Source organism: Ornithorhynchus anatinus, chromosome 4 (genome assembly GCF_004115215.2).
Source record: "Ornithorhynchus anatinus isolate Pmale09 chromosome 4, mOrnAna1.pri.v4, whole genome shotgun sequence".
Taxonomy (NCBI): Eukaryota; Metazoa; Chordata; class Mammalia; order Monotremata; family Ornithorhynchidae; genus Ornithorhynchus; species Ornithorhynchus anatinus.
Genome location: NC_041731.1, coordinates 24,293,588 through 24,321,164, shown reverse-complemented (window position 1 = coordinate 24,321,164; position 27,577 = coordinate 24,293,588). Strand labels below are relative to the sequence as shown.

The window sequence follows — 27,577 nt, the reverse complement described above, 5'->3', positions numbered from 1 at the left end:
TAGGCGCCCTCCTCGGGCAAACTACCCCCAAGCCCACCCCACCCCACTCGCAAGATCTTGCAGAGGGCTCATCCCAAGGCAGGGACACTTGCTTGGGGATCCCAAGTCCCCCTTGGCCCACCCTGGCTCCTACTGAGGCAGATCCCATAAAAGGAGAGACTATCGCTGGGGGGAGCCCAGGACTGCCTGCCCCGGGCCCAGCCCTGTCAGCGGTGGGACAAGGCCCCTAAAGGCCCCCAGGAGCCCATCCTCCGAGCCCCTCACCCCAAAACAGCCAGCTCCCCCGAAACCCAAGCTTAAAGTCGAGAAGGGCGCCACTCACCGAGATGACCCGGTCCCCGACCTGCAGCGTCCCTGCCCGATGGGCAGCACCGCCCTCTGCGATTCTGGAGATGAAGATGCCCTAGGGGAGTTGGGCAGCGAGTCAGGCCCCCGGCTCCAATCCTCAGGCCTCGGTGGGCATCCCACTGCGAGACCAACACCTCCCCAAGAGTTGCCTCGCCCAGAAGGACCCCTCCAGGCTTCTCAGCCGGGCCTGGCCCACCCTCCCCCACCACAGCACTTCCCTCCCGGACCCCCTCCTGGGCCTCTGAAGAGGCCAATCAGACTCCAGGCCAAAATGCTCCCGAGGGGCCAGGCTGGGGGAGGGCCCGGATCCAATATCCTTAAGTCTGACTATTCCGGGCACCGCCTGCGTGCACTGCCTGGCGGGGGCATCGGCTCAGGGAACGACACGCCTTTCCTCCCGGCTCCCAAGCAGGTCGGCCAGCTGGGCCGATAGGAGAAGGACGGATGGACAGGTCTTGGAGTGCTCAGACTCAGCTGGAGACCCCCAGGCCCACTCCTCTACCCACCGTCTCAGTTGGCACCGATGTCCGCCTGGCCGGGCCATCTCTCCCTTGTTTCCGGTCCCCAGCCCGCCCCCACTTCCCCAACATCCTAGGGGCCTCCAAATGACCCTTCCAGATGGTCACGGCCTCAGCCCCGGCCTCCGGACATACAGTGGGCCGAGTCCCATCCCCCGGCAGCACGGGCTCCTTCTCACCCCATCGCCGGCCCGGTAGGGCGTGGAGCCTTTTCCTCCGGCGATGCTGAACCCCAAGCCCTTCTCGTCGCGCACGAGGCAGGCGGTGTAGCGCTGGCGGCCGGGGCCGGGCGAGGCAGGCAGGGGGAAGCGTAGCCCGCCTCGGGCCCCTCGGGGGCTGTAGTCGTCCTCGGGTCGCAGCGGGGTGACGGTGATGGCGTTCTCCGGCTCCACCATCCGCTCCCGCAGGACAGTCATGGCCACCGCGGGGCCGGACCCACGCAGTGCCTCCACGGCCTGCTGGTGCTCTGCGCCCCGCAGGGCTACGCCATTGACCTGGGGGCACCGAGGGGGTGGGGGGTGTGTGTATGGTGTGGGGACGGGGGCAGAGGTGGCTCCCAAACTGGACCTCTGGAAGAGCTCCCTGCCCAACCTGGACCCCCAGTTGCCTCCACCCCAGGCCCAGCCAAGAACCAGGATGGAGTTCTGTGCTTCCTCCTCCCTCTTCTCCTTCCCCAGCACAGTGCGGTTGTGTGCGTGTGTGTCTTCCCGTATGGGCAGGGGCCCTGCCTTCCCAGACTGAGGTGGGAAAAAAATGCATCTCCTTTACCCCTCCAGTGGCTGAGCAGCCAGGGCCAGGGGTAGGGCAAGAGCAGAGCTGAGAGACCCCTTCCCCGTCTGGGCTCTCACCTCCAGTAGCTTGTCTCCCACACGGACCCCAGCGCGGGCCGCGGGACCTTCCTCGGACACTCGAGAGATGAATATGCCCTGGGGGAGGAGAGATGAAGGGTGAAGGCACCCAGGGATGTTGTGGGGAGAGGGGGACGAGGATGGCGACAGGGGCAGTGGGAAGAGCGAGGAGGGGAGGGAGGGTGGGAGTGGAGCAGGCCTAGTTTTCACCCCCTGATCCCACCCCCAATAGCGTGAGGCCAAGGCAGCCCTTTTGGTTCGGTCCAGAGCCCTGAGCCTCCTGCCCCAGCCTGGCTGGCACGGGCCCCCAAGCAAGGGGAACTGGGCAGTGACCACGGACCTATCAAGTCCGGCCCGACAGCCCCTCACTGCCTCCCTACGGAGCCTGGCTACGCCCTGCCTGGGGAGGGGATGGGGGCATGAAGGGAAGGAGGGGAGGGAAGGGAGGCAGGGTCCACCCACCCCTTACCTCATCATCTCCCTTGTAGGGCGTGGACCCCTTCCCCCCTGCGATGCTGATGCCCAGACCCCCTGTCTGCCTCAGGATGGTTAGTGTGAGCTGGAAGCAGAACGGAAACAGGTTACACAGGGGCTCGAGGCAAGGGTGGGACGCACGGCGGGACCACCCTTCCGCAGCCCAGCCCCCGGGATGCACAGAGTTGAAAGCGTCCTCCGGTCCCCTTCTCCTCCCCAACCTGGAACCTCCGGACACCTTGGGATCGGGCAGCGACGGACAGCCAGGGCGAGGACACAGCCGCGGGACCCCCGCCACGGCTCCGGCGCAGCCCCTCCTCCCCTCAGCCCCCAACCCCGGCCCCCGCCCTGGAGCAGCATGCGGGAATTCTTTGGCCACTTTGGTGGGAGGGCTGGGCAGCTGGCCCAGAACTCCCACGGGGGCTGTTTATAGAGACTGATCCCTCTTGGTGAGTGCAGTGGGTGGCTCCTGGGCCCAGGGCCGGGGAGGAGAGAGAGACGAAGAGGAGTGGGGGCATGGAGAAGAGGGCTGGGACAGGGCAGCACAGGGCAAAGCAAAGCAATGGCAGGCAACACAGGGCAAGTGAGAGGACCCTGAGGGCCTGGCTTGGAGGCCGCTGCAGTGGTTAAAAACTGTTCCTATTCCTCCCACACCATGGGGATGGGGTGCAGACCCACCTCCAGACCAGGAAGATGGAAGTAGGCCCACCTCCAGACCGAGGGTGGCGGGGGAGCAGGTCCATCTCAAGACCCGGGGGCAGGTGTGGGCCCACCTCCAAACCATCGGGGGCGGGGCAGGCCTACCTCTGAGGTATGGGGAGGGAGGACGGGCCCATCTCACAGACCCAGGGGACAAGGGTGGGCTCCCCTCTCCAGGCTCCCAAGTCCTCCCAGGGCCAGTTGGCCCTGTTCCCCTTCCACTTCACCACATGACCCAACCCCAGGGCTTCCCCAAGTGGCATGAGCTCCAATTCCCACTTGCCCACCTAACTCTCTGTCTTTCCCTAGCTTCACCCTGCGCGACTGAGTCCCTCATTACCATCCTGTGGGGCAGGGCTGAGATTCCCCAAGACCCGGGGCAGCTCTGGAAACACAGAACTACCCCAGGGGCTTGGCAGGGGGAGTCTTGACCTAGAGTGGAGGCACTGGACCATTCCGGAAGCTGTGGTCTTAGCACAGGGTTCCCACTCACGCATCTTGCCATGCCATAGGCTTTGGACGGTTGGGGACTTTTTCCCCATAAAACCCTATTTATAAAAACAAACCGCAAAGGTGGACTTCTCCATGACTGTTCCCTTGCCTATCTAATAATTTCAGGGCTTGCTGAGAGGTGCTGTTTACAAAAACTCCTCACCATGGGCTTTAAAGCACTCAATCACCTTGGCCCCTTCTACCTCACCTGCTACTCTCCTTTTAGAACCCAGACCACACTCTTCGTTTCTCTACAGCTAACCTCCCCGTACCTTGATCTTGTCTATCTCGCATCACAGCCGACCTCTCGCCCACATCCTGCCTCTGGCCTGGAATGCCCCCCCCTCCTCATCTCAGACAGACAATTGCTCTTCCCCACATTAAAGCCTTATTGAAGGCACATCTCCTCCAAGAAGCCTTCCCTAAGCCCTCCTCTTTTCTTCTCCCACTCCCTTCTGCATCAATCCGACTTGCTCCCTTCATTCATCTCCTCTTCCAGCCCCACAACACTAATGTATATGTTACTTATTTATTTGTGTATATATGTATGCTAATATGTCTCCCCCCCAGACTGTGAGCTCATTCTGGGCAGGGAATGTGTCTGTTTATTGTTGTATTGTACTGTCCCAAGCCTTTAGTACCGTGCTTTGCACACCTAAGCGCTCAATAAATACAACTTAATGAACCGAATGATCAGTAAAGGATAACGGGGCCCTTCCCTCCCTCTTTGGGTGGCAGAATATTAAGGAGCTTCGACTGGCCTTCCTCTCCAGCAAGTGACGGGGGAGCTTTCCTGATGTTATTCCCACAAGCTTGCTCTTGTTCTTTGTTCTCATCCTTAGCGTCCTACCTCATTCATGTATTCCAAGTATGTGCTCTTTTTTTTTTTTCGCTGACTTTCGTATTACCCATTGTTTGTTTTCCCTCTTGTTCCCACTGTGCAATTTGTATCTGTCTCCCCACTCCTTGAGGGTGGGGGCGGTATCGCAGACCTTTTTTTTTAGGGCATTTGTTGAGCGCTTACCATGTGCCAGGCACAGTACAAAGTGCTGGGTTTGCCTCCACCTACCTAGGAGAGCCCTCTGCTCTCAGTAGGTGTTCACCAAATCCCAACCTGGATGATGATGACTTCCACCATCACTTTCCTAATCCCTAAGGAATCCCGAGCTCGGGTCGTGGTGCAACCTGTCCTCCAATACCCCTGCTTGGAGCTTCCATCTCACTGACTAGCCTGGCTCAGTGTTCCCTTTCCTAACGTCCATTCTAGACTGCACGCTTGTGGGCAGAGAATACGTCTACCAACCCTGTTATATTGGACTCTCCCAAGCGTGGCGAGGTGGATAGAGCACTTTCCCAGGAGTCAGAGGTCACGGGCTCCAATCCCGGCCCCGCCACTTATCTTCTGTGTGACCTTGGGCAAGTCATTTCACTTCTCTGTGCCTCAGTTACCTCACCCGTAAAAGGGGATTGAGACTGTGAGCCCCACATGGGACAGGGACTGTGTCCGACCTGATCAGCTTGTATCCACCCCAGCACTTAATACAGTGCCTGGCACATAGTAGGCACTTTAACATGTACCATTATTATTATTATAGTGTTCTGCACACAGTAAGCACTCAAGAAATACAACTGAATGACTGTCCATTCCCACCCATTTGTTAGACTACCTTGCCTTCAGGCCTGCTGGTGGTGGTGGGGGAAATCAAAAGGTCAATGGGACCGTGGAGAGAACATTAAACGATGCCCTCTGGCCTAATATTCCCTCTCTGGCCTCTGGGCTACTTAGCCTAGAGGGGCAGCGGCCCCTCCTGGGCCCTGGTCAGGTGACTAGGGATGGATGGATCATCCAACACCTCTCACTCTCTCTCTCCTGTAACCCCTTGGACCATTTGAGCACAACCCTATCTGAACCCCTCTTTAATCTGCTGGCATTATTTTCCTGCCCAGTTTCCTGTAGAAGTGGATTCTATCCTGTTAACCATCCTATGCTGCTTGGAAAACTGTGGAACGTTCTGGAAACCAAGGATCTGGACATCTCTACACCAATCTCTGCCTCGTACTGGAAAAAGATCTAATGATAATAATAATAATAATAATAGATAGTATTTAAGCGTTTACTGTGGGCCAAGCACTGTACTAGGAGCTGGGGTAGATACAGGGCGATCAGGTTGTTCCAGGTGGGGGTTCACAGTCTTAATCCCCATTTTACAGATGAGGTAACTGAGGCACAGAGAAGTTAACTGACTAGCCCAAAGTCACACAGCTGACAAGTGGCGGATCCCGGATTAGAACCCACAACCTCTGACCCCCAAGCCCATGTTCTTTCCACTAAACCACACGGCTGCTCTAGCATGTAGCATCCCTAGCGTCCTCGACCCATGCTTTAGGCACTTTCTTCGTTTTGGTCATTCCTTTTAACATTCTGGGTCTGGAGATAACTGCTTCTGACCATCAGTTAACTTGAACCTGTCACCTTCAAGGCTCTGTAAGGGTCCCCTTATCTTGGGGAACAATTTTGCATTCGCCCGTCCACACCCTTCACGGTTGCGTAGGTCTCCCTCCCTCCATCCTTTCCCCAGGCTGCAGAGGGCTGATCTTTTCAGCTTCTCCTCAGATGATCCTCTGTCCATCCCCCTGGCCCTCACCGTGGTCCTTCCCTGAGCCGCCTCCAGCTCCGCTGCATCGTTCCTGAGGCCCAGTGGCCACAACCGCCCCCAGAGTCCCAGGTCTGGGCCTACCCTTGACTCTCCACCAGGGCAACTCTGAGCCTTGTTTTCCCTTCCGGATGGAGCCCGGGTGGGAGGGACAACTGCGAGGCCTCGCCTCAGCTGGGACTCCCGGCTCCGAGTCCGCCAACCGGGTGGTGTGATTGGGGTCGCCGTTCCACCAAACACGACCTCACGTTCGCTCCCCCGGGGGGCTCCTCTGCCATTTTCAACATAGCCATTCAGCTGGGAGAGACCATCTCCGTGGGCGGGCATCTCGCCCCGTGTCAGGCCGTGCTCCCCGACGAAGAGCTCTGGGTCTCCTACGTTACCTAGCCGATCTGGGAGGGGCACCATGGGAGTGGCTCTCCCATCGGTTGTGGGGTCGGAGGATGTCTCAGCACACACTGTCAATCAGAGCAGGGGGGGCCGAGGGCGGAGATCCTGCTTTGACTGGCAGGGCATTTTTCATTGACCTACTCACCTTCCGGGGCTTGGGGGTCTGATGGGCCGGGCTTGACTGACCCCTCTGGACTGCCCAGCTGAAGCCCATCCCAGACGCTGAGAGGAGTGTCACTGTCTGGGATCGGGCCGAGTAGGGGTTCGGCCAGGTCGTCCCCCTGCTCCCAGTGGACAGTTCTACCGACCCAGCCGGAAGTAGGGGCAGGCCAGGAGGTGGAGGAGAGAGGGGCCCTGATTCAAGGAGAGTCAGTTTGCTCATCAGGCCTAGATCAACTGACCTAGAGCCATCCAGCTCTGAGCTCTAGACTGTAAGCTCATTGTGGGCAGGGAACGTGTCTACTGACGCTGTTATATTGGACTCTCTCGGGTGCTCAGTTCAGTGCTCCGCACACGGTAAGCGCTCATTACACACCATTAATTGACTCACCGAGAGGGTGGACCCTCTTCATCTGGGTATTTCCTTCTGTCACTCAGGGGTCATCTGTCCCCTCCCCAGCCACACTCCCATCAAAGTTGCAGGAAGGCAGCAGGGGAGGTGGGGCCGGGGGCATCCGACCTAAATTGAGGGGGCATGTAGGGAAACCCTGCAGGTTTGCAGACAATCTTACAGGTTTCTGGGTGGTGGACTGCTGCCAAACTCTTGGGATTCCATTCCCAAACCCTGCTGAGAGCCCGAGCTGTCCCCACTCCGATAAGCTGACCAGTCCCCGTCCATGCCTAACTGGTAATTAACAATACTAATAATAATAATAATATATTGTGGTATTTGTCAATCGCTTACTATGTGCCAGGCACAAAGTTCTAAGTGCTGGGGTAGTTGCAAAATAATCAGGTTGGACACAGTCCCTGTCCCACAAAAGGCTCACAGTCTTAATCTCCATTTTACAGTTGAGGGAACGGAGGGACAGAAAAGTTAAGTGATTTGTTCAAGGTCTCACAGTAGACAAGTGGCACATTCAGGATTAGAAGGTAGGTCCTTAGGACCAGGAGGCCTGTGCTCTATCCGCTAGGAACACTGGTTCACTCTGGAACAAACACTGAGCTGGTCAATTAATTGTATCTTTTTTTATCTATTAGTGGTATACTGTTGAGGGTTTATTGTGTGCAGACCACTGTTCTAAGCACTTGGGAGAGTAATAATTGTGGTATTTGTTAAGTGCTTATTATGTGCCAGGCACTTAAGTGCTGGGGTAGATTCAAGCTAATCAGGTTAGGCACAGTCCCTGTCCCTCAGGGGGCTCACAGTCTTAATTGCCACCATTTTACAGATGAGGAAATTGAGGGACAGAAAAGTGAAGTGACTTGTCCAAAGTCAGACAGCAGACAAGTGGCAGAGCGGGAATAGAACCCAGGTCCTTTGACTCCCAGGCTCATGCTCTTTCCAGTAGGCCATAGGCCATGCTGCTTCCCAGTGATACAAAAGAGTTGGTAAGCACGTTCCCTGGTTCCATCCAGATCAGACTAACCTCCACTCGGTGCCATTCAACACTGGATGGGATTTGGGCAAGGGACTACTTGGACTGTGAGCCCCAGGTGGGATGGGGACTGTTTCCGATCTGATTAACTGCTATCTACCCCAGCGCTTAGAAAGGTGCTTGACACAGAGTAAGCGCCTAAGCGATATAATAATAATGACAATAAAAATATTACTGCCTTCCTCCAAGATTTCCTGACCTACCATTCCTTCACCCCCAACTGGGCTGACCCAGGTTCCCCTCCCTCTTATCTGCCCAGAAGCAGCCCCTTCCTCTTCCCCCTCCCAGCCAGGTCTCCACGGTCACCCTCTCCCACAGAAGCGTGGGTGGACGTAGGGGGGGACCAAAGGTGGGACAGTTGGGTCCAGGCGGGTGGACGGACAAGCCCTAAACTGACCTCCTGCATCTTGGCTTCCCTTTGGGTACGTCCAGAGGGGTCACAGGCGGCAGGACAGCTCTCGAGGTTCTCCCCAAAGACCCCCGAGTCTCCAGGCTCCAATGCTCACACCTCCCCAGAGATCACCCCTAACAGTATCTGCTGCAGAAGTTCTTCTCAGCACAAGCCAAACACTGAAGTCTTGCCCTGAGCTTCAGTTCTGGCAGTCCTAGGCCAGAGCCGGGCTTCAGCCCTGAGCCACATCCAAAATAGTTCCAGGCCAGTGCCGGGGCCCAGGCAGGAGCTACAGCCACGACAGTCCCTCACCAGTGTCAGGCCCCAGCCACGAACCGCGGCCACAGAAGATTCAGGCCAGTGCCAGGGGTCAGCCCTGAGACACAGCTACCACAGCCCCAGGCCAGTGCCAGGGCCCAGCCCCGAGCCAAAGACACAACAGACCCAGGCCGGTGTCAGGGCCCAGCCATGAAGCACAGTGCCAACAAACCCAGGCCAGAGCCAGGACCTGGCCATGAACAACAGTCACAGAAGTTCCAGGCCAGCGCCAGGGCCCAGCCACGAGCCACCGCAGTCGCAGGCCAGTGCCAGGGCCCAGCCACAAACCACAGCCTCAGAAATGCCAGGCCAGTGCCAGGGTCCAGCCACGAACCACAGCCACAGAAGTTCCAGGCCAGGGCCCAGCCATGAATCACAAAAGTACCAGGTCAGTGCCAAGACCCAGTCCTAAGCCACAGCCACAACAGTCTCAGACCAATGCCAGGGTCCAGCCCTGAACTTCAGCCGTAAAAATTCCAGGTCAGTGCGGGGGCCCAGCCCTGACCCACACCACAACAGTTCCAGACCAGTGCCAGGGTACCGCTGTGAGCCACAGTCTCAGCAGCCTCAGGCTAGTACTGGGGCCTAGGCCTGAGCCAGTCATGGCAGCCCCAGGCCAGCAAAGGCCAGCCCTGAACGGTGATGCAGCTGTTTTCCCAACCAAACGCCACTCTCCACTCCCTCTCCCTCTCTCTCTCTCCCTACCCTTCTCCTCGCTCCATAGATATGGCTCCGTCTCCCCTCCCCCTCGAACTCTGCCGCTGGCCTCAGCTCCACTGGCTTCGGACAAAGGGAGGGCATGGAGCAGAGAGGGGAGGGCAGGCCGGGGGGCTGGGGGAGGAGGGGTGGGTGGAGACGGCAAGCGGCAGCAGGGAAGCGTGCAGAGAAAAGACGGCGACAGGGACCCCGTACACACCTCTTCCTCCTCAATTCGAGCAGGTTCAATCAGCAGGTTATTGGCTTGATCAAACGACACCCCCTGTTAGGACAGGAACCGGCAGAGGCATGCAGGTTAGTGGAGCCAGACCGCCACCACCGCCACCAGCCCAGCCCGCAGCCGCGCAAGTTGCCACGTCTGGAGTCGGCGCCGGGCCGCAGACGCTGTCCTCGCCGGTCACCTTGAGAGAGACGCGGGGGGTCGGGAGGGCGGGCCCGCCCCGGGCTCCCGCCGGGGGCCGGCCCCGCTCGGCGCCGAGCCCGGCCAAAGGGGCTGCCGCGTCGCCCGTTCCCCCGGGAGAGATGGGGCGGACGGACGGAGAAGGCGAGGGAAGCAGGTGAGAGCGGGAGGCCCGGAGCCCCAGTGAGCGGCACCAGTTCCCGCAGAGCCCCCGGATCCAGCTCTGCAGCCACCGGCGCTACCCGCCAGTGGGGACGAGGACTGTCGCTCACCCCACGGAGCCCAGCTGGGCCCTCTGGCAGCTGCAGGAAATGGGTGAGGAAGCCCCGCCATTGCCAGGCCTAGAGGAAGCTCCGAGGCCTAGTGGAAGGAGTAAGAGCCCGGGCCACAAGTCAGAGGACCACAAGAGTCCTAAGCCCAGCTCTGCCACGTGTCTCTGTGGGACCCTGGGCAAGTCACTTCACTTTTCTGGGTCTCGGGGTTTCCTCGTCTGTAAAAATGGCTTTAAATTCCTGTTCTCCCCTCTACTTGGACTGCAAGCTCCATATGGGACAGAGACTGTATGTGACCTGATTAGCTTGCAGTCACACCAGTGCTCAGTTCAGTGCTTGGCACATAACAGTGCTTAGCTAGAAACCACAAGTGTCCCAGCCAGACCCCAGCTGGGGGTCCCCAACATCAGTCACCAGAGAGGTTTCCCACTTTAGGGAACTTCACTGGATGAGAAGGGGACTCAGGAGACCTCCCAGCAGAGGCCCGTCCCAGACTAAAGCAGAGTAGACAGTTCTGCGCGGGGCCCAGAAGGTCACAAGTCTCTGGGTAATGGGCCGCAAAACGGGTTGCTCAGGATCCCGGCCGTGAGCCGCCAGCGGGACAGATAAAGGAGTTGAGGAGGCCCCGGCCAGCCTTCCAAGGTGGAATAGGCCAGCAGCTGGGTCAAGAAGGCTGACTGGTGGGGGTCCTGAGGGAGGCCTCAGCCTGGAGGGGGCAGGGACGGACCTCAAGAGGACCCAACTGAGGAGGCTTGAAGGGAGCCCTCAGCCTCGGAAGAGGAAAGGGACAGAACACAAACCCTCACCATCATCCCGGAAAGTTGTTAAAGCGGGTGGGGAACAGGGAGCAGAGGATGGGTGTGGGACAGGTATAGATGAGGACTTCCAGCTGCAGGGGGAAGGGAAATGGATGGGGGAGACAGAGGGACAAGGAAAGGAAGGGGCAAGGGTGAGGGAGTGAAGAACGTGCTAAGGAGGCACGGGAGGAATGGGCCGGGGTAGGGGAGGGTACTGACTTGCCATTTTGGATCCAGTGTGCCCCACTAAACTGGCCCACGGTTTGGTCTTGGCAATCCTGGCTTGTTTGGTTTGGTGCTGCTGGCCCAGTGTGCCTCTCCTCCTCCTTCCTTTCCAACCAAATGCCCCTGGAGCTATTCTGGGGAGATGAAGAGCATGAGGGCTGTGCGGAGGGGAAGTGAAGAACCGGCTCGGAGGAGCAGGAACCTCCACGGACACAAGCGGCCGGTCTTGGCTGGAAGCGGTGGGGGCCGGGCCGTGAGTCCAGCTGAACCGCAGGCCATCGGGGAGACGGGTCCCTGCCTTTGACGGGCGGCAGAAATGGCGGCCCAGAGACGGAACGGGTTCGACAGGCAAGAGAAGGCTGGACATTTGGCCTCGGTGACTCTGATCCCTTGAAGGATTTCCAGGGGTGGGGGCAGGGAGGAGAAGGCACGGAGGGACCAAGAGTGCTGCATTCCACCCCCGAGCTCCCAGTCTCCAACCAGCCTGTGTCTCCTCCTTCATCCAGTGCCCAGAGCAACCCAGCACCACGGCTGCACAAACATCCAGGACCAAGACAGCCACCTAGGGGACTCCTGGGACACAGGGCCCTGGGGGTTGAGGCACATGGAGCCAGGTGTCTGAGACGGAGGACCCTGGGGGGGTGGGTGTCTGCATGGCCAGACAGATCGGGGAAGAGGAGAGGTCAATGGCAAGGTCAACAGTGACCAGAGAGGAGAGCCTCAAGAGGATGCAGTAATTCCGATGGGTTCCCTCAAAGGGCAGAGGGGGCCCCGGACCCCGGCTGGAGGTTGGAGGTTAGCCTAGGAGCTGCTCTAGGTGCAGAATCGATGCTGCAGCCCCCCCACCCTTGGCTGGTTGGGAGGGAGGAGAGGGCATACAGCCAGCCCAGAGGGCAAAAGGGCATCACAGGGAAGGTGTCCATGGGGGGATGGCTTCTGAGCGCCAGAAGTCCCCTATTAATAACAGCACTAGTGTTTGTTAAGCACCAGTATGTGTCCCAGCACTGTACCATTCACTGAGATAGACAAAAGATAATCAAGTCGGACACAGTCCCTGTCCCACTAGGGGGTCACAGTTCAAGTAATCAGTGGCATTTACTGGAGCGTTTAGGGTGTGGAGATCACTGTAATTAAGTGCTTGGGAGAGTATGATAGATCAGAATTGGTAAACAGGGTCGCTGGCCACAGGGAGCCCACAGTCTAGAGGAGGGAAAATAGGTGTTGGATCCCCATTTTATTACTACTACTAATAATAATGTTGGTATTTGTTAAGCGCTTACTATGTGGCAGAGCACTGTTCTAAGCGCTGGGGAGATACAGGGAAATCAGGTGTCCCACTTGAGGCTCACAGTCTTAATCCCCATTTTACAGATGAGGGAACTGAGGGACAGAGAAGTTAAGTGACTTGCCACAGTCACACAGCTGACAAGTAGCGGAGCCGGATTAGAACCCACGACCTCTGACTCCCAAGCCCGTATTCTTTCCCCTGAGCCACACTGCTTGTCTATAAAATTAATGTTAATTAATTTTTATAATTTATAATTAACTTATAATTAATAATTAATAAATTATAATACTAAAAAAATTAATGTTACTTGTTAAGCACTGTTAAGCGCTTACTTTGCACCAAGCACTGTACTGAGATAGACAGAAGATCATCACGTTCCACATGGGGTCTCAGTTTAAGTAGGAAGGAGAACAGGTGCTGTATCCCCCGTTTCACAGATGGGGTAACTGAAGCACAGAAGTTAAGTAGCTTGCAGACCATACTTAGAACCCAGGTCCTCTTGACTCCCAGGGCCAGGCTCTTTCCACTAGCCACAATGCTGCTCCCTCCGCCCACCTTCAGGGGATGCTCACAGATGACTGATCAGCTTTGGAACAATGGAGAATTCATTTTGACTATTACCCGAAAAGGTCAGATCCTCCCAGGGGCTGCTGGGAAAGAGGAAATGCCACGATGTGGAGTGGGGCCGGCGGGTCTCCGGGGGGTCTCCCGCTTGGAGCCACGAGGCATCTCCCCAAAGCAGGGCCAGAGCCCCCGGTGCAGGTGGAGCCGCGGCTCCTCGCTGGGGCCCTGAGGAAGTGGGGCCAGGATGAGGCAGGAGGGTGAGGAGGCAGAGGGCCAGACGAGTGAGGACTGTGGACAGTGGCACGCTGGCTCCCGGCGCCCTGCACCGGCCAAGCGGCAAAGGCCCTTCTCCGGCCAGGGAGAGCCGGCTGAGCTACATCCCGGCTGGAGGGAGCCGGCTGATGCCACAGCTCGGCCCAAGGAGGCAGTGGACACGGGACACAGTGGCCGGGAGCCAAGCAAAACCGGCTCTGCTGTGCGCAGGAATACCGATTGCCGTGTCGTGAGGGGCTCCCCATCCTTCGACACCCACCCCACCCCTGCACCTGCCTGGGTTGTCCAGGTGGCCCGGGGAGCAGAGGAGCTTCCAGGCCGGCCGGAGCCCAGCGGGGCGGAGGAAACCTGGGGGAGGAACTGTGGCCCGCCAAACCTGGACAAGGCCAGCTATGGCTGCCGAAGAGAGCCGAAGTGCGATCCCGTGGGCAGTGACGGGTGCCCCGACCCGGATGGAGAGGATCCTCATCCCCCAGAGCCGAACCCCTTGAGGCCCTCTGTCTGCCGGGCAGCGGACACTCCAGTCCGTGACGGCTGACGGGGCCCAAGTGCCCAGTCCGACCTTCCCCTCTCCCCCGCAACCTGGCCTCCCCTCTCTACCGTGCGGCACCCAGTCTGAGCACGACTGACGTGGTGGCTGTGCCATGGCAGACCCTAGCCAGGGGGCAGTAGGGCAGTGCCCTCCTTCCCCTAGTCCCAAGCAAGGAGGGGAGGTGGTTGATCTGCGGGATCTTGCTCCGGTCCAGGCCAGGACAGAACCTAGCCTCCTGCTCGGGAAGCTTCATGGCGGTACCCAGGTCTACCTGGAGCCTCCCCGCCGGCTCCCGGTCCCACCTGCGAAGGCAGGAGTAATCGGGAGGTGAGGAGGGATGGATGGGGACGACCGCTAATGGCACCCGGCAGGGCCCAGAGCCTGGGAGCTGAGGAATGCACCCGAGCAGAGGGCCGGCGGACCAGGAGGAGAACAACAGCCGGCGGAGGGCAAGGGGCGGTGACCCTGGTGCTGGAACAACAGCACTGGTTCTCTCCCGAATGCCCCTCGTGAGAGCGGTCAGCCTGGAGCCAGAGGGAGTGCAGGACGGACCAAGGCTGACCCTTCCCCTCCTGCTGCTTGCCAACGTGGGGGCGGAGGAGCCCAGCCAGGCCCCTCTCCACCACCCTTCCAGAGGCTGCAGTCTGTAAGGAAGGTGGGGGAGGGGGCGTGGTTTGGGGCGCGTCAGGTCAGGCCTCACCCAATCCACCCAGGGGGTGACCGCAGAGGGCCAGGGTCCGTGGCCAAGGCGACGCCCTGCTCCCACTACCCCGACCCCACCGAACGGACCTTACCTTGGTGGTGGCTGGGCAGCCTGAGCCCCGTTCCTCCCCTCGTCTTCGTCGTCATCTTCTTCCATCTCCTCCTCCTCTTCCTCCCGGTCCTCCTCATCCCGGTCCTCCTCTTCTTGCTCCTCCTCCTCCTCGGCCCCCTGCAGGCCCCAGGGGCCGGCGGCTGGTCCTGGGGGCGGGGCCGTTGCTACACAGGCCCCCGCCGGCGACGGGAAAGGCCCCCTCCTGGGGGGTCCCGTCGGGGCGCAGCCCCTGCAGCAGGGCGCCACAGCCTCGGGCCTGGGCAGCTTGGTGATCCGGAAATGCTTCTTGTAGTGCGGGGTGTCCTTGCGGAAGAGCCTCTGGCGTTGGCCGGCCTCCAGCAGCGCTCCGCCCCCTCCTCCCTCTTGCTCGTGCGGCTCCCGCTCTCCGGCCACGCCCGCCGGTTCGGCGCTGGGCAGCAGTGTGTCCTCGGCAAAGTGCACTGTGGGCTGGGAGGGGACAGGGCCGGAGGGCGCCGTTCTTCCCAAGCCCGTGCTGCCGACGGCAGGCGGGGCGGGAGAGGGGCACGGGCGGGGAGCCGGGGCAGGGACTCGTTCCGGATCCCTTCGTCCGGTGAGGCTTCCCACGGCAGGTCCCCCTCGTTCCCCGGACCCAACGGAGCAGCTGCATTCCTCCCCTCCCCGTCTCCCGCGGCCAACGACGGACAAACGGGAGCATCTCCCCTGACCTCCCCCGGGGTACGAGGGAAGGCCCTTGTTCCCACGGGACGGGCCCGAGGAGGACGAGACCTTAGCCTGGCCCCCACAGCATTCTGGGAGGGAGACGGGGGCAGCCGGGAGCCAGGCCGCTCCTACCCTCCGGGCCAGAAAGGGGCTAAGCTGTGGGCTCCACTACCGGCCTGCGGCTGGGAGACCCGGCCCCCACCTCGGCCCCCGCAGCCCTCCCTGGGGCTCCGGACCCCGGACAGATATCCTCTGGCCCCGGTGGTTCCCGGGACGGCGGGAACCCTCACGCCGGGGGGTGGGGTAGGGAGGCGGGTCCGTCCGACCTCCACGCTGCCACGTCCCAACGGTAGCAGCCGCGGGGGCACAGCACAGTGGCATACATCCTCCACTCCCTCTCTCCGTCCCGGCCCCGGCCACCCTGAGCACGAGGCGAGGCCGGGCCTCCGCTAGGGAACCCAGAGACTGACGGCCTCCACTGGCCTCGCCCCCAGCAGCCCCACCTCGTCGTATTCCATCTCCTGCTCCTCCTCTTCCTCCGGCGGCCAGCACCCTCGTCCAGCTCCGCGCTGGGCGCCGGGGCTCGCCTCCTCCGGCTGTGCGCTGTCGGCTGGCGTGGGGCTCCCGTTGAGGCCCCGCTTCCTGCGTCCTCTGCTCCTCGGGCTCCCCGGGGCCACCCGCAGAGACGGTTGCTGGTGCTAGAGCCCTGGGGAATCCTGGCTCGGCTGGGAGCCGGCACTGAGTCTCTTGCCCTGCGGTAAAGGGGTGGGAGTCACGGGGGGACGCCCCGGGACAGCGTGGTCCAGGCCACCAGAGAGGAAGCGGGGCCACCACCCGTCAAATCTGGGGGCTGGCCAAGTCACAGCAGCAGGGTGGGGGAGGAAAGTCTGCTCTCATCCCCAAGGGGGATCCTGGAGGGAAAATGACAGCGCCCAGGGAATCTTTAGAGAGACACGCCTGGCCCCTTCCAACCGGGAAAGTGGGACAGGGAGAGCAACGAGGAAAGAGAAAGAGAGGAGTCGGGGGAAAGGCGGGGTAGAGAGAGTAGAAGGAAAGAGGAAAACAAGGAAACAGAGAGAAATAGAGAGAGAGAGAGAGAGAGAGAGGAAGAAAAGAGAAAGAACAAAAGCGTGGAGGGAAGAGAGAAATGAGGAAGATGGCGAGGGAAGCGCTGGGAAGGAAGGGAGGAAGAGAACAGGGGGAGTTAGGGAAGGAAGAGAGCCGAGAGGACAACGGGAAGGGAGGGAGGGGGAGAGGAGGCCTGGGGAAAGGCTCAGAGAAGAAAGGCTCCTCGCTGTGGGGGGGGGCCAGGGCGAGGAGAGTGGGGGAACACGGGGAAGCCCGTAGGTGAGGCTGCGGCCCCAGGCTGCCAGGCGGAGGGCGGGCCTCACCTGTGTGGCGGCGGAAGAGTCCGGCAGGTTCGCAGGCATGGAGAAGGCCCGTGCAGGGGGAGCAGGGGTGAGGGGAAACACGGCGGGATGTGGCCGCAAACGCTCCCGGCCATTGGGCGGTCCTCACCTGTGCGGCGGGAGAGTCCGGCGGGTCCGCGGGGGACGAGGGCGCGGGAAGGCCTCGTGGCGCCGCACCTCGATCACTTTCTTAATGACCTTCAGTTCACTGGGTGAGGGGTGGCATCTGCGTTTGCAAGCCCTGCCGGGCAAGGGTAGAGGTGGGGGTCAGTCCGCTCCGGGAGCCCCGGCCCAAACGCCCCCTCTCCCAGGCCGCCGGGCCAGGGCCTCACCCGCCGTTCGGCCCCCTCCTCGTCCTCGGCCGCGTTGAGGTTCCTCAAGAACTGGATTACGCTGACCCGATTGAGGTTGGCGTCTGTCCAGCTGTCATCACGCTGCTCTGAAAGAAGGTTTTCTGGAGAGAGAGAGAAAGGAGGAAGGATATCGGAGGGAGGGAGGGTCATCAGCTCAGCCTGGGCCAGGGCGACGCCCGTTGGGGGTCAGGCCCATGGGACCCCCCGGCTCACCCGAGGCTGGCCGAGGGGCTGCTGGGGCAGCAGGTAGCAGGTGAGCACTTTCTGGCCCGTGGCTCGTCCTCTTCCGTCTGGAACTTGAGCATCGCTGCGACTGGTTCTCCGCCAGCCACAGGGCTGTTCAGGTTCAGCGTCGTCATGCCAGGGGCAGGTTCTGCAGGGCTGCGGAGCACGGGGTTGAGCTGCGGGGGAAGCTGGGCCGGACGCCAGGGGGTGGGGAGGAAACTGGGCCGGGGAGAGCCGAGCCGGGGGCGAGCATCTGAACTCGGGGAACTGGAATGGGAGCGGGCCAGAGGGGGGCCGGGGAAGCTGGGCCTGGGGAGAGGTGAGGAGAGCTGAATGGAGGGCCATGGGGGGGAGAAGTGGGCAGGGAGCCTCCCCAGGCTAGCGCCTCCTAAGTCTTGCCTTTCCCCCGGCCGCGCCACCCCCCCCGCCCCCTCAATCCCCGAACAAGGCAAGAAGGACCACTGCCCCTCACCGGTTTCCCGCCACATCCAGCACGTGCAGCTCCGGCGCTTGTGGCCAGCTCGGAGGGCAGGGCGGTCAGCCGGTTGTCGCGCAGGGACAGGACGTTCAGGCTGGCACAGCCGCCCACCTCGGCAGGCAGCGCCACCAGCCGGTTCCGCGTCCACGTTCAGGTTGGTCAGTTTGTGCAGCTTCCCCAGGGAGCGGGCAGTGCCTGGGGGACGAAGACAGGCTCGCCGACCTTCCGGCGGCCACCTCCCCCCACCAAGGCCAGCCCCCGAGGTCAGCCCCTCTCCCTCAGGACTACACCCCAAAACCGCCCCTCAGGGCCAGTACCCCAAGACCACCCCCCAGAGGCAGGGCTTCCTCCCACTCTGCCAGCTGTCAAGACAGCCTATGCCCGAGATGCCCCCGGGAGCCCACACGAGGTAGCCTCTGACCAGGTGGAGGAGGTGGGGGTGGGCGGGGGGTGGGGCAGCGGCGTACCGTGAGTAGGTTCTCGGTGAGGATCAGCTCCGACAGGTTCTCACAGTCCCCGATGGCCTCGGTCACCTCCGCCAGGCGATTCTGGTCCACCTTCAAGATGGACAGCTGCTTCAGCTGCCCTGCGGGGGGGAGGAGGAACAAAGTGGTGGGGCTCCGGGGGGGGGGGGGGGCGCCGCTGCTCACCGCCCCCCCGCCACGTCCCGGACTGGGCCCCCACTGACCGATGCCGTCGGGGATGCGCTCCAGCAGGTTCTGGGAGAGCAGCAGGTCCGTGAGCACGGCCAGGCCGCTGACCTCCGCCGGTAGGCGCTCCAGCTTGTTCTCGGACACGTCCAAGCAGACCAGGCCGCCGCAGGTTCCCCAGCTCCTGCGCGGGCAGACCGGCCCGAGGGACCCGGATCCCGGACGGACGCAACCCGGGCAGAGGCCACCACAGTTCAATCCTTGGGGGCAGGACAACTAGACCCGGGCCTGAACCCGGCCCCCACGACCCAGATCCGACCCGGCCCCCGGTGACCCCTGGGCCCCAACCCATCCCCCGTGACCCCTGGCCCAACACAGCCCCCGTGACCCCTGGCCCAGCGCAGCTCCCGTGACCCCTGGCCCCAGCGCAGTCCCCGTGACCCCATCTGGCCCCCGCGTCCCCCGAGCTCCCCACCGCAGCCTCTTCCCCACCCCACCCCGCTCACCGGGGGCAGAGTGGGACAGCTGGTTCCTGTCGAGCCACAGCTCCCGCAGTTGGGCAGTGCACCAAGGTGTCCGGCTGTGCCAGGGAGAGACCGGGTCCTGATTCCCGCCACCCGGCCCACCCACGGGAGTCCCCCGGCTGCCTGCTCACTTCACCCACTTCGTGCCGCCTCACCCCCGTAGGACTTCCCGAGCCACTTCTCACCAGGGCACTTCCAAGGTCTTTTAAGCCCCCCAGATCGAGCTGCTCCAGCTTGACGAGGAAGGAGAGGGAGCTGCGGGGGGGAGAGCAGGACACTAGAGCCACAAGACCACGCTGTGCTCGAGGAGGCCCCGGGGATCCATAGGCCGGGACCCCCAGCTCTCTCCTAGATCAAGTGGTCTGAGCGGCCTGAGGATGACAGGTGCAGCCATGTGGCGCGGGAAGCAGGCCAGGTCTCGCTTGACGGGTGCGCGTTCCATGCGGGGTCCCTTTCCCCCAGCCCGCTGGCAGGCGCCCCCTACGCCGGGTCGCATCCCCCTTTCCCAACAGCTAGCGGCGGGACCGGTGGGACCGGGGGGAGGCAGGGCGGCCCGTAGACAGGAGGCGTGTGCGGCCGGTAAGTGGGAGGGAGGACGGCCAGTGGGAGGTTGGGAAGTGAAGGCCAGTGCCCTCGGGAGATCAAACGGGAGAGGGAATGCATCCGTCACCGCCTCCCCATCAAAGATGAATACGACATCCCTGGAGCTGCTGGGGCAAGGTGGGATGGTAGGGCAGGTTGGCCTAAAGCAGGGCGGCTTTCCCTGATGACCTCTCAATGACCCTTTCAGCCGGGGACCGGTGGCGGTTCACACTGACGGAGACTCCGGCTCCTAGACGGGATGAGAATGACTGTGGGGGGTAGTGGAGGACAGGCAGTGAAGATGATCCCGGGAGCAGAGCGGACCCGAGACGGACCGCCACCGATCCACTCACGTGGGCAGGTCTTGAGCAAGTTCTCCCTCAGCTCCAGAGTTCACCAGGTTGGCCAAACTTAAACAGAAACAGGCTGGAGTTCAGGCCCGGAGGTTCGGGACCCAACGCTCCCACGTCCTGGGAGATGACCTCCCCTCCGGTGTCCCCGCCGCTCCTCCATCCTGTCCAGGCCGGGCCAGGGCCAGGGTCAATCCGGGTCGACGCTGCGCGTCAACCCGGTGCAGACCGGAAACTGAACCCCGCCTCGGAGGCGGAGGGCCCCGCACCCCTCCAGGGTCCCGGTCACTCACTTGCCCACATCCCCCGGCAGGGTCTGTAATGACACATCATTCAGTGCCAGATGGGCCAGGCTGCGCAGTTGGGTGAAGCCGTCGGGCGAGCCTGGGTGGGTGGGGTGGAGGAGGGGGGGAAGAGACACGCGGCGGAGCCCTCAGAGTAGCCCTCCGCCTCTCTCCTAGCCCCCGAGTGCCCCCACGCGCAGAGCGTCGTCCCCGCACCCCTCCCCGCACCCCAGCGCGTCCCCAGCCTTCTGACCGGGGACAGAGGGTTCCCGCTGAAGTCTGCGATCTCCAGGACTTGCAGAACTTTGATGCCTCTCTGGGATTTCTGGGATGTCTGCGTGGGGATGAAGGAGGAAGAGGAGACGGGAGCGTACAAGTCCATTAGCCTCCAACTTGGACCCCCCGCCCCTGACCACTCCCTGCCAGGGTCCGGCCCGGGGCTGGGGAAAGAACGAGAGCCCACCCCAGGCGGGCACGGCAACCCCGTCTCCCGACCAAGCCCATCTAGGGTGTGGGATGGGGTCACGGGATCCCCCGGTCCCCTCACCGTTGCGGGAAATGTCCAGCTCCACCAGCTGCATGAAGTTGGCCACCTCGGGCGGAAGCCGCTGGATCTCATTGTCACTCAGACCCAGCTTGCGCAGGTTCAGAGGCGGAAAAAGGGCTGGGGCACAAGAGAGAAGCGCGGTCAGAGGTGAAGTAGGAGGCGGAGGGGGGGAAAAGAGGTGGGGAAGAGTCTGGGGGGGCTCGGGACAGAGTACGGATTGCGGGTCGGACCCGAGGACGCCGGGGCTGGGGGTGGGGGCGGTTGTCACTTTCCCAGCTGACAGGGAACCCCCACCACCCCGAAGTCCTCTCCCAGCCCCCGCCCGCGGGACTCCGGGCCGCCGGGACGGCTCCCCGACGCGCTCCCTGGAGAAACCGCGTTCTGAACCTGCGTCCTTGCCCCTGCCCTGCCAGCCACCCAACAGGTTCTCCCACGCTGCCACACCTCCTCTTCCCCCTCCCCCCCAAACCTCAAAGCCTTCGGGGGTCGGGGAGCCTCGGTCAGCGACTCCCGGGGGGAGGCAGGGCCGGGGACCCCGGGGCACCCGAGCGTATGGGCAGGCGCTGGCCCTGGGGCCGGAGCCCAAGCCAAGCGGGACCCCCTAGGGGCCCGTGTCCCTTGCCTCTCATCCGGCCAGACCCACGCCAGGACCCCATCCCCAATTGGGGGTTCGGGGCGGGGGAGTGGCCGTGTCCATTCCCGCGAAGGCATGGGTTGACCGAGCCTAGAGGAACGAGGGCGGCGAGGTCACCGGAGCGGGGGGAAGGCGCCGACATCTGGGCCACGGCCCCAGCCCGGCCCGTGGGGTCCGGAAATCCGCATTCCGGCATCCGAAGGAGGGGACGCCGGCCCGGGCGAGCTGTGGTCCGGCATCCAGCCGTCGCGGCCCCGGGGAGGGTCGGGCGGGCAGAGAGGCCCGCGTCCGCACGCCGGGCGGCCGAGACCACCGGGGACCCAAGTGCGCCCGGGCCCGGGTGGGCCGGCCCGATCCCGGACTTGGGGCCAAAGCCGCTTGAGCCCTCCGGATTCCTCCGTTGCCGAATGGGGGGCCGGTCCTCCGGGATGCGGCTGGGTCCCACCCCAGCGCTCAGCGCCCGGGGAGCGCCAACTCCGCCGACGTCTCGTCTCGCCTCGTCGGGAGGAGGCAGGTTGAGGCTGCCGGGCCCGGGGCCCGCAGACGAGCCGGGTCCGCTCGGGGTTGCCCCTAACGGGGGGCGGCGGGGGCTCCGGGGCCTGCCGAGGGCCGCAGGCGGAGGAGGGAGGGAGGGAGGGAGGGAGGAAAGGAGGGAGGGAGGGAGGGAGGGAGGGAGGGGAAGGAGGGAGGGAGGGAAGGGAGGAGGGAGGGAGAGGGGCTGGGGCCGGCCCGCTCGATGCACACAGAAGCAAGGAGAGGAGCGACGGCGCGGGCCCCCCTTCCCCGCCAGGGAGCCGGGCAGTCCGGGGCTTCTAACGGGGACGGAGGGGCGCGCAGGGAGGAGGCAGGCCCGCGGGGGCGGGGCGGGCGGGAGGGGCGCCCCCGGGCTCCACCTTGGGCAGCTCCCGGAGCTGGTTGGCGTCGAGCAGCAGCTCCTGCCAGGCTGCGGCTGTAGCGGCTAGACCTCCCTCGGGCACGGCCTGCAGCGAGCTGTGCCGCCGGTGCCACCGCCTCCACCTGCCGGTTGCAGCCGCCCACAGGGGCATGCAGCGGAGCATGGCGCCGCCGCCGCCGCCGCCCCGCCCGCCGGGCCGGGCGTCCCGTCCGCTCCCCCGCCCGCTCGCTCGCTCGCCTCGCCCGCCCGCCCGCCCGCCCGCTCGGTCACCACGGCGGGCGGCGGCGGCGGGCGGCCCCGCGGGCAGGGCCAGGGACCAGGGGCAGGGGCAGGGGGGCGTGCCCGGGGACATGGGCTCCGGCCTCCGGCTCCGGCCGTCCGAGCGGGGAAGAAGGAGCGAGCACCGGCGCCGGATCCCCCCCTCCCCCCGACCACACTCTCACACACACACACACACACCACACACACACCACACACCTCTCCTCCCTCTGACTCCTCCCCCCCCCCCCGCCCGCCGCGCTGCCCGCGGGAAAGCGAGTCCCTGGGCCGCCCGAGCCTCGGCCCGAGCCCCCGACCCCTCAACTCCGACTCCCGGCAGTCCCGCGGAGGGAGCAGGGCCCGACCTCCCGGGACCCGTAGGGCGCGGCGGCCCGCCGGAGCTGTACGTCCCCGGGCCCCCGCGCGGCACGCCGGGAGATGTAGTCCCCGGAAGCCGCCCGGAAGGCCCGCTCCCCCCCCCCGACCTGGCGCCATCAAAATGGTCGTGGTGACCGCGATGTTGGGAGGGGTCGAGCGCTTAGTAGGCGCAGAGCGCTTTCTGAGCGCTGGGGCGGTAATGGCATATGATCAACAATAACGTCGATATGGGTTAAGCGCTTTACTAGGCGCAGAGCACTGGTCTGAGCGCTGGGGGGAGATGATAATGATAACGGTCATGTTGGCATTGGTTAAGCCGCTTTACTAGGTGCAGAGCACTGTTCTGAGCCGCTGCGGGGGAGATGATAATGGTAACGCATCATGTTGGTATTGGTTAAGCGCTTTACTAGGTGCAGAACACTGTTCTAAGCGCTGCGGGGAGATGATAATGAGAAGCAGCGTGGCTCAGTGGAAAGAGCACTTGCGAGAGTCCAACAGAAAAGAATTGGTAGACCTGTTCCCTGCCCATAGCAAGCCTACAGAGAAGCAGCATGGCTCAATGGAAAGAGCACGGGCTTTGGAGTCAGAGGGCATGGGTTCGAATCCCGGCTCAGCCACTTGTCAGCTGTGTGACTTTGGGCAAGTCACTTAACTTCTCGGTGCCTCAGTTACCTCATCTGTAAAATGAGGATTAAGACTGTGAGCCCACGTGGGACAACCGGATTCCCCTGTGTCTACCCGAAGCGCTTTAGAACAGTGCTCGGCCCATAGTAAGCGCTTAACCAATACCAACGTTATTATTATTAACGATAACGTTGGCATTGGTTAAGCCGCTTTACTATGGGCAGAGCACTGTTCTAAGCGCTGCGGGGAGATGACAGTGATAACGATCATGTTGGTTATTGGTTAAGCGCCTACGTGCAGAACACTGTTCTAAAGCGCTGGGGGAGATGATAATGATAACCGATCATGTTGGTATTGGTTAAGCGCTTACTATAATAATAATGTGGGTATTTAAGCGCTTACTACGTGGCAGAGCACTGTTCTACGCCGCTGGGGTAGATACAGGGTAATCAGGTTGTCCCACGTGAGGCTCACAGTTAATCCCATTTGACAGATGACGGAACTGAGGCCTAGAGAAGTGACTTGCCCAGTCACACAGCTGCCACGTGGCCAGAGCCGGGATTTCAAACCCATGACTATGCGCAGAACACTGTTCTAAGCGCTGGGGATAGGTGATGATAACGATAATGTTGGTATTGGTTTAAGCCCCTTACTGTGGGCAGAGCCACTGTTCTTTAGCGCTGGGGGTAGATGATAACAAAATTATTGGTATTTAAGCGCTTACTCTGTGCAGAGCACTGCTCCGAGCGCTGGGGGAGATACGCGGTCATCAGGTGGTCCCACGTGAGGCTCACCGTCTTCATCCCCATTTTCCAGATGAGGTCACTGAGGCCCAGAGAAGGGAAGTGACTTGCCCGCAGTCACACAGCTGACAAGCGGCAGAGGCAGCATTCGCACCCATGACCTCTGACTCCCAAGCCCGGGCTCTTTCTGGTTGATGCTTTTTCTTAAGCGCTTAGGATGGGCCCAGTACTGTTCTGGAGCACTGGGGTAGATACAAGGGCTGCAGGTTGCCCCGCGTGGGGCTCACAGCCTTGTTTTGTCGCCCGCCTCCCCCTTCTAGACCGCGAGCCCGCCGTTGGGAAGGGATTCTCTCCCTCTGTTGCCCAACTGGTCTTTCCAAGCGCTTAGTACAGTGCTCTGCACACAGTAGACACTCAATAAATATGACTGAACGAATGAAGTGAAGCGGCTTGCCCCAAGTCACACTGCTGCTAAGTGGCGGAGCGGGGATTAGAACCCACCACCTCTGACTCCCCAGCCCGTGCTCCTTCCATTAGCCACACAGACAGTCCCGTTAGGCGTGGCCCAGTGTAAAGGGCACCAGCCTGGGAGCCAGAAGATCTGGGTTCTAATTCCACCTCCACCAATTACCCCCCAGGGTGACCTTGGGCAAATCGCCACCCCTCTCTGTGCCTCAGCTCCCTCCTCTGCAAAAGGGAATTCACCGTTCTCCCTCCTACTCCTACTGGGAGCCCCATGTGGGATCAGATGATCTTATATCTACTCCGGTGCTTGGCACATAGCCCTTAACCAATACCACGATAGATTGTAAACTCTGTGGACAGGGAATGCCTCTGTTTACTGTTGTATTGTACTCGCCCATCGCTTAGGACACTGCTCTACACACAGAAAGCGCTCAATAAATACAACTGAATGAATGAATATTATTTTCCCCCCCGCCATGGCCTTGGCCACTCCAGCTCCCCTGACAACCACCCTGGCCTCTAGGAAGCCTTCCTAAATTCAATCCCACCTGCTCTCCCCGACAAGCCTACGTTCCCACTGAAAGAGCCCCCAGTTCTGAAGGTTTCCAGCAAGGTCCCTGCCCACCCACCCTGACATTTGGGGATCCTACTGTAGCCCTCACTCCGGTCTTCTCCCATTAAACTGTTCATTTCTTTGAGGTCAGTGACTGACTCCATGCCTGCCCCCTGCCAACCAAATTCCCCACGACGACCTGGTTCTAATCCCCGCGCTGCCGCTTCTCTGCTGGATGACCTCAGACAAGTCACTTCACTTCTCTGGCCCTCAACTCCCTCACCTGTAAAATGGGGATTAAGACCTTGAGCCCCATACGGGTCAAAGACTGCGTCCAACGCGATTACCTTGAATTTACTCCAGTGCTCGGTACAGTGCCGGGCACATACCGTAAAAAAACCAACAAAACAAACCACTAATGCCCCCCTCTCAGGATCGCGCCTGGAGAGTTTCCAGTCCTCTATCAGCCCTCGACGAACGTCAAGCAGAAGCATATTCCATTCCATTCCTACCTTGGGCAGTGGCTAGTGAGTGGAAGGCAATCTGCTACAGGACAAAACTCACCTACGCTGGGCAGTGGCAGCATGGGAGAGAGTCGAGGGCGGGGACTCAAATTTACTGAGCTGAAGGAGGGCCCGGTAAAACCCGCTTTCGTATTTTTTACCAAGAAACTCTACGGATACGTTACCGGGACGTTCGCGGATGGGGGTGGGGCATTCCCGGGAGAGATGCGTCCATGGAGTTGCTATGGGTCGGAAGCGACTCGACAGCATAAGACAGACCCGGTAGTGTGCGTGCAGGTTGGTGTAACCCTTCAGGCCGCCGCCCTCATGAGGCCAGGGCCACGCCTTCTGTCACAGCACCTCAACGCCATGCGTCGCCCGTCGGACCGTCAGAGATCCGGAGTAGACCCTTGTCTTCTCCCCGTCTCTCTCCCAGCCCCGCAAGGTGCTAAGTTCGGCCTTTATGCCTTCCCTCATATTTACCGAGCTCTTCCTGTGTGCAGAGGGCTGTACTAAGCGCTTGGAAAAGTACCATACGACAGTAAACACCTCCATAATACGAAGCCCCATTTAATTCTGGTTTATACCAAATGATGATTTCACCTGTTGTGTCCCATCCTGTGCGTGTCTGCTAGAATTCTTGAGTGTCTTTAAGTGCTCCCTATCTCATACCGGGGACGGAGCATGCCACCGTCCTAGTGACTGAAGGGGAAAAGGGAGAGGAGGGAAACGCGGGCAAAGGCCAGGAATCCCCACCCTACCCCTCGGGAAGGCCAGGGTCTACCCCACGCCTCTGTGGGTCAGGAATCCGAGAATGAGAAGCAGGCAGAATGGCACAGTCGGGAAATGCTGGAGGAAGAAAAGAGGTGGGGGGACGGACGGAGGGTCAGAGGCAAGAGCAGGGAAGGGGAGTCAGGGTTTGCAGGGTCGGGGTGGGGAAGGACTGTGTGAGAAGCAGGGAGGGCAGAGGGGTTATGCCCAAGGGAGCCAGGTCTACCTCCTCCCCCATCCTCCCTCTGCCCGGCCCTAACAGGCCGGAACCCGCACTGCCCCGAGCCCCCAGCTACCACCGTTCTTCCAGAGAACACTGCCTATTCGCTGCAGCTCAAGGGGGAGGCAGGACTGACCGGCCGGCCCGGGGCACGTCCCGACAGGGTTCCGAGGTCAAGGTTCCCCAGAGATGACAACAGGCAGCCATAATAATTGTGGCGTCTGCTAAGCGCTGACCCAGGTGGCGGGCACTATTCTGAGCGCCGGGGCAGCGGAAGCACATCGCCTTAGGACACAGTTCCCGTCCCACGTGGGGCTCGGTCTTAATCCCCCTGTTACAGTTGAGGGGTAACTGAGGCACAGCGAAGTGGGGCGACTTCCCCAAGGTCACCCAGTAGACAAGAGTGGCGGGGCTGGAATTAGAACTCAGGTCCTTGTGACTCCCCGGCCCAGGATTCCACGCCGCTAGGCCAGTGAAAAGAACACGCACGATACTGGTTAAGCATTATGTGCCAAGCATCGTTCTAAGCACTGGGGTAGATACAAGCTCATCGGGTTGGACACGGTCCCTATACCACACGGGGCTCACAGACATCCCGATTTTACAGGTGAGGTATCCGAGGCACAGAAGATAAGTGACTGGCCCAAGGTCACACAACAGACCCGGGGTGGATCTGGAATTAGAACCCAGGTCCTTCTGACTCTCAGGCCCCTGCCCTATCCACTAAAGCCACGCCGTTTCCCTACGCTCTGTGACGCCAGGGGTCGAGGTTCTGTAGGAGCCCCGGCCTGTGTCACAGTCTGGGGGAGGGCTGGGAAAGGGAAGACCGATCTCCATA

General features: G+C 61.6%; 1 protein-coding gene across 1 annotated transcript in view; it reads right to left on the bottom strand.

Annotated features, from left to right (window-relative positions):
- Positions 1 to 22,394, bottom strand: part of SCRIB (scribble planar cell polarity protein) — a 42,936-nt gene extending 20,542 nt beyond the window's left edge. Inside the window, 32 exon segments of the mRNA XM_039911967.1 lie at positions 323 to 403; positions 1,046 to 1,360; positions 1,715 to 1,792; positions 2,184 to 2,273; positions 9,647 to 9,709; positions 14,593 to 14,626; positions 14,629 to 15,059; positions 15,797 to 15,886; positions 15,889 to 16,045; positions 16,812 to 16,943; positions 17,039 to 17,136; positions 17,269 to 17,333; positions 17,336 to 17,362; positions 17,365 to 17,456; positions 17,753 to 17,793; positions 17,795 to 17,899; positions 17,901 to 17,947; positions 18,219 to 18,344; positions 18,447 to 18,570; positions 18,572 to 18,592; positions 18,915 to 18,926; positions 18,928 to 18,964; positions 18,966 to 18,988; positions 19,118 to 19,187; positions 19,864 to 19,907; positions 19,909 to 19,924; positions 20,158 to 20,248; positions 20,404 to 20,461; positions 20,463 to 20,482; positions 20,696 to 20,800; positions 20,803 to 20,812; positions 22,223 to 22,394. Of these exon segments, the coding sequence (XP_039767901.1) occupies positions 323 to 403; positions 1,046 to 1,360; positions 1,715 to 1,792; positions 2,184 to 2,273; positions 9,647 to 9,709; positions 14,593 to 14,626; positions 14,629 to 15,059; positions 15,797 to 15,886; positions 15,889 to 16,045; positions 16,812 to 16,943; positions 17,039 to 17,136; positions 17,269 to 17,333; positions 17,336 to 17,362; positions 17,365 to 17,456; positions 17,753 to 17,793; positions 17,795 to 17,899; positions 17,901 to 17,947; positions 18,219 to 18,344; positions 18,447 to 18,570; positions 18,572 to 18,592; positions 18,915 to 18,926; positions 18,928 to 18,964; positions 18,966 to 18,988; positions 19,118 to 19,187; positions 19,864 to 19,907; positions 19,909 to 19,924; positions 20,158 to 20,248; positions 20,404 to 20,461; positions 20,463 to 20,482; positions 20,696 to 20,800; positions 20,803 to 20,812; positions 22,223 to 22,387 (2,868 nt within the window). The 5' untranslated portion in view covers positions 22,388 to 22,394.
- Positions 22,395 to 27,577: the final 5,183 nt, after the last annotated feature.